This window comes from Tupaia chinensis, unplaced genomic scaffold (genome assembly GCF_000334495.1).
Source record: "Tupaia chinensis unplaced genomic scaffold, TupChi_1.0 Scaffold144145_1, whole genome shotgun sequence".
In the NCBI taxonomy this organism is placed as follows: Eukaryota; Metazoa; Chordata; class Mammalia; order Scandentia; family Tupaiidae; genus Tupaia; species Tupaia belangeri.
The window spans coordinates 1-5169 of record NW_006204000.1 but is presented as its reverse complement, the minus strand read 5'-3'; the positions used below and the strand labels follow the sequence as shown (position 1 = coordinate 5169).

Below are 5169 nucleotides of genomic sequence, written 5' to 3'. Positions count from 1 at the left end.
AGCAGGAAGCCTTCCCTTATTTCTGAAGTCCAAGATAAATGACTATGAAACTTAGAATTTGTACTCCTAGCTTAGATCCAGTTCTCTAGATACCTGTGCCCATCAGTGTCCTCATCTTGATTGTCAGCTCCTTGAGGAGAGGAATCTTATCTTCTCCCTCTAAGAACCCCTCCTAGTACGTAACACAGTGCTGAATATCCAGCACACATTCAATGAAGCCTTGCTGTATTGCATATTTACTTTAACCCAGGACTAAAAATACTCACAATGTGTCTGGCAGCAAAGACCCCGTCAACTATGGCACAACAAAAAGCTGCAATCACACCAAAGCTGATAAACACGATAGAAGCCACCAGCTGCAGAGGGGAACAAAGCGAAAATGTCCGTTAGCCTTTTATTCTTGCAGCTTCTGAAGACTAGGTGATCCTCAAGAGACTGCCAGCCAAAGCAGAATTCTAGCCTGCCACCTCATGGGGATGTTCTTTTCAGTCATGCAGGATGACTGGGAGTAAGGGTAGGGAGAGGGTGCAGAGAAGGGGCAACTGAAATATATTTTATGTTTTCAAGGCAAGCTAAGAAATTCACTCTGTGAGTGCTAAATGAAGATGAGGTTTGCTGGTATCCAGCAGGCTGCCCATGGAAGAATTTGACTGCATGGTCCTTCAATCTTCACACTCAGAAAAATGTTGGACCTTTGACATCATGTGGCCCAGCCCCTTATTTTATTCATGTAAAAATGGATGCACAATGAGAGAAAGTGGTGTGCCCAGAGACTCTATCTAGTCTATGGAAGAGCCTGGTGCTCATCGACTTCTAATCTAGTGTTCTTTTTGCTCCCTCATAATGCTACTCAATGGTCTAGTAGGCCCTGGTGAAGACAAGGATGATTCTGAGGTCCTGTACAACCTTACATTGCCTTCTACTTTACTGAAGAAAGAAGACATTCAACTAAGACTTACATAAATGTCAAGGATATTTTACAAGACTTGAAATCTCTAAAATTGATCAACTCTGTGTGGTATGTGTAAACAACAACTTTCAAGTATGAAAAATGTTTGCCTAAACCTGTCTGTCCTATTTTCTAATCATGTGAGAAAAAAGAAAATTGCCTTGTTTTTTTTTTCCTTAAGAAAGATTTTTTTTTGCTATAGGGTACGTGTGTTCACTGGGGAAGACAGAGAGACAAAAAGCGAGAAATCACCCCCTGGGGGGATGACCATGCCACAAATCCCTTCTCCTCCATTGTCCTCTCAGGATCTTGGACATGCACGCACACATGCCCAATGTGAGGTTTAAGCCACTGGTCCGGGACTTGAACCATGGTCAGATTACATGGGAGTCCAGCGACGTAACCATTATGCCATCTGCTGGTCCCTAGAATTGTCATTTATTATAAAGGTGATTTTACAATGCAATTGGCAGTGGTGGTGGTGGTGGGCAGCAGTATGAGATAGGTGTTTCCAGGGCAGGGATAGGTGCTAACTGAGCCTACCATTTGCCCATATTGACTCTTAGAACTAGATGGAATCAGCATTTTTCTTTTTTGAAATTTTTTTTTGTGTGTGTGGAAAAGAAGAGAAAATAACAGCATTAAGCTGCTCACCAGGTAGAAAGAGGAAATTAAAATCAAGGCCACCCTAGGGTTCTTGCACCTTGACAGGCTATGAAGAAATACTTATCTCCTTTGAGAGTTATTCAGAAACCTTTCTCCATAAATCTCACTTCACAGCACTACAGAGAATTGGTAAATAATGGATGAACGATGTAATGAAATTGGCATTATCAGCTATGCTATGATCAGCTCTACAATGAAAACTCTCCCATTATTTTGAATAATTTAAGTCAAAAGTGCAAACACAACTGGGGATGGGGGAAAGGCAGGGATGTCCAGGTAAAAAGGAAGAATAAAATTATTAGAACTCTCCTGAGGGTGATTCCCCACATTGCTGGGGGAAAAAACATACAGTCGGAGTTCTCTGTCCCTGGAACCATTATGTTATCTGATTAAACTCGCTGTTAAGTTGAACCCATTATCAAAGTTTTAATGCCATAGAGACTTGTATAGGGGGAGACTAATCAGTACACCATCTGACCACTCACTAGGCATCTTGATTTGTAAGTCCATAAAACTGCAATATGCTTGCAATTCAGTCTGTACCACCTACCCTTGACCTTGAGGAAGCCTTCTCAGATTGAACATGAAAATACAACCTGCCTTTTTTGGTTCCCCATTAGGACATGGAACTTTCTAAGCCTCACCTTTGGTGCTAAGCTCATCCTTCTTTTCTTCTTACAACACACTAAGCTCTGCACTATGGGTAATGGGGATAGTCTAGGTTGACTTCATAATTTTGCCCTCTTTTTGTGCATTTGTTCATTTTGTACATTTGTTCTCTTAACCAACATCCTCTAGCTTGTCATCTTCCTTTTGCAGAAGAATTCTCTAGAAAAACTTTCCCAAAATATGTTGTAGCAGAGAGGAAGATGTGAAGGTCACCAATAATCCAGGGCAGCAAGTAATGGAAATCACAGAGGCAAAGGCGCTCTACGTGACCATAACAGCCTGACTGGCTAAAGTACTCCATTGAGAGTGAGACGGAATGCAAAGGGCAAGATCCAGAATATTCTAACCCCATGGCTTAAGGAGACTAGCTTAGGTCAGTGAGAAATATCAGGCCATGTGAGAACAAGTCCCAAGTACAGACTACAGGGTCACTCTAAAAACGTGTTCCCTAGAGGCTTAGGACAAAATGCAGAGCAGCAATTTCTCTTGCGGCCAAATAAGAAACGCATTATTTATCCACATAAGTGCCGAACTTTTTCAAATGAAGAACGTGATTCTATAGGAATGAAAACTTACCATTTGCCGTTTGTTCTCAATTAGGTTTGATCCGATGATTCCAAGGAATGATCCAAAGCCGAGCTGCAAAGCAACATGGCATACATAGCATGTGGGAAGACAGTCAGCCTGACCACACAATCATTCCAGCTCCTGGATGGGATTCAGGACAACGGAAAATAACTGGGGTATAGATGCTAAAGCCACACACAGTTGTTACACAAATACAGCATGTACAATACAAGTTTTTTTTCTCCTACCATTTGCCCGTTTTCCTTTGTAGCTATGAATCACACCTAAAAGGAAACTCATGTGCCCAAAAACTAAAGTAAAGGTCAACCATAGCTTTTCAGAGCCTGCCTATTTCAATTTCAATACCCATTACTTACCACATGACCAGTGAGTCAGTAAGAGACATATAACAGTGTAAAATACATATTATGTTCTGATCTTTATCTCTTTTTGAAAAGGACCTTCCACTTTGATGCATGAATTACGAAATAAAGGTTTGCGATAGCAATTTTGGATGCATCTGGCATACTAATCAAGCTCAGGAAGTACTTTAGAAATCAGCAAGCACCTTAACCTGCACTAAAAAAAAAGAAAAGAAAAAGAAAAAAAAAAAAAGCACTTTTTTTTGAAAGCCTGTATTTGTGGTTGACCTGCTGCAATTTATGTTAGCACTTATTCACCTCTTCTTCCATCTCTGCTTCATTTATGGACAGAAAGCATTCATTAAAGGGTGAACAGAAATGGCAATGTAAAAGCCTGAAAAACAATTTCCCTGTCTAAGTGGCTGGGATTACGGCTGGGTGTAGCATCTCCCGGTGGCCCCCCCTGTCTAAGTGGCTGGGATTACGGCTGGGTGTAGCATCTCCCGTTGCCCTCTCAGCTCTGCCATTAGTGGACTGAGGCTGCCAATCTCAGCTGAAAATGATCACTAACTGAGAGCTGTTGACAGAGATGAAAATGTAAGAAGTAAAAAGTGGTGAGAGTGGACCAATAAATCTTAACACAAGTTCAGTGAGGTAGTTACATTTCTCTTTAGCCTCACTAATGGTCTGGGTTTCCATCTGCAGCCTTACCTTGGCTCACAGGGGCATCTATTTCAGTCCAAGGCTCCTAAGCCTTACACCGAAGTTTGAAAATCTAATGGATCTGAGGGCAGGGCAGGAGCTTGGTCAAGAAATGTAGGGGGGTTGAGTGGTTGGATCAGGAGCCCAAAATGAAAGAAATGAATGTGAATTTCCAAGAGCTCCTTCTGCAAGACCACTCAGCCAGCAATCCCACTTGAGAAATAGAAGCCACAGTGCATGAGGACATGGCCCACGCCATCCAAGACACTAACAACATCCTCAGTCAAGAGTTAAAATATGCCTGTCTCCAGGCTGGCCCCATAGCCTAGTGGTTAAGGGAACCAAATCCCACATGACCGAGCAGGCCCTAGTGTATTGAAAAACATGCTGGTGTGTGTTCATACATTCCCCAAATCCTGTCTAGATGGAAAAATGGAAAAGAGATTGTGGCATAACCATGCCCTACTGAGGGGTACTTTCTCCCTCCCTCCCTCTCTCTCTGTCTCTCTCTCTCTCTCATGCAAGTGTATGTGCCCTCTGGCAATTTAAAAAAATGCCTTGGTTATTACACCGGCCTGGCTTCCCACTCCAGCTCTTCTACTTATGTCTGTGCAACCTTGAATCCACTAATCTCTCTAAACCTCAGTTTCCTTATCTGTAAAACAGGGATCATAGTAGTGCTACTTTATAGTGCTTTTGTGAGGATTAACCAAGACGATACATTCAAAGAACTTCACGCGGTGCCTGACACATAATAAGTACTCAGTAAATATCATTTTATCCTAGTGATTATTACTACATTTTTAAAAACATTAACTTTTGAGTCACTCTAACCTGATTTGAGCTGTAAAATTATATTATTATTTTCTCTATTTCATGATAAGAGAGTTTCTCTGTTCTATATTATCTCTTCCTCCAAGGTGTTTCTTAACTTTTATTTATTTATTTATTTATTTATTTTTGCAACCTAAAAATATTTACTTATTAAAACTGTATCAATACATGGGCCCAGCAGGTGGCATGGTGGTTAAGGTGCTGGATTCCCATGTACTCAACTGCATTTCGAGTCCCGGACCTGGTTGCTTGCTTTCTCACTTTCACTCTCCCTTTGTCTCTCTCCTCTCTCTTTCTCTGTCTCTCTCTCTGTCTCTCTCTGGTGAACACACATGCCCTAGAGCAAATTTAAAAAATAATAATATTAAATAAATAATTCTTTCAAGAAAAAAACTATACAATACTTTAATCAACTATACC

At 41.2% G+C, this 5169-nt stretch overlaps 1 protein-coding gene across 1 annotated transcript in view; it reads right to left on the bottom strand.

Moving 5' to 3' along the window:
- The window catches only part of LOC102485012 (transmembrane protein 255A), a gene marked incomplete at its 5' end in the record, with an annotated part of 39003 nt that extends 36035 nt beyond the window's left edge, over positions 1–2968 (bottom strand). Inside the window, 2 exons of the mRNA XM_006166000.1 lie at positions 267–356; positions 2861–2968. Of these exons, the coding sequence (XP_006166062.1) occupies positions 267–356; positions 2861–2968 (198 nt within the window). The remainder of the gene's footprint in view (positions 1–266; positions 357–2860) is intronic.
- Between the last annotated feature and the right edge of the window lie 2201 nt (positions 2969–5169).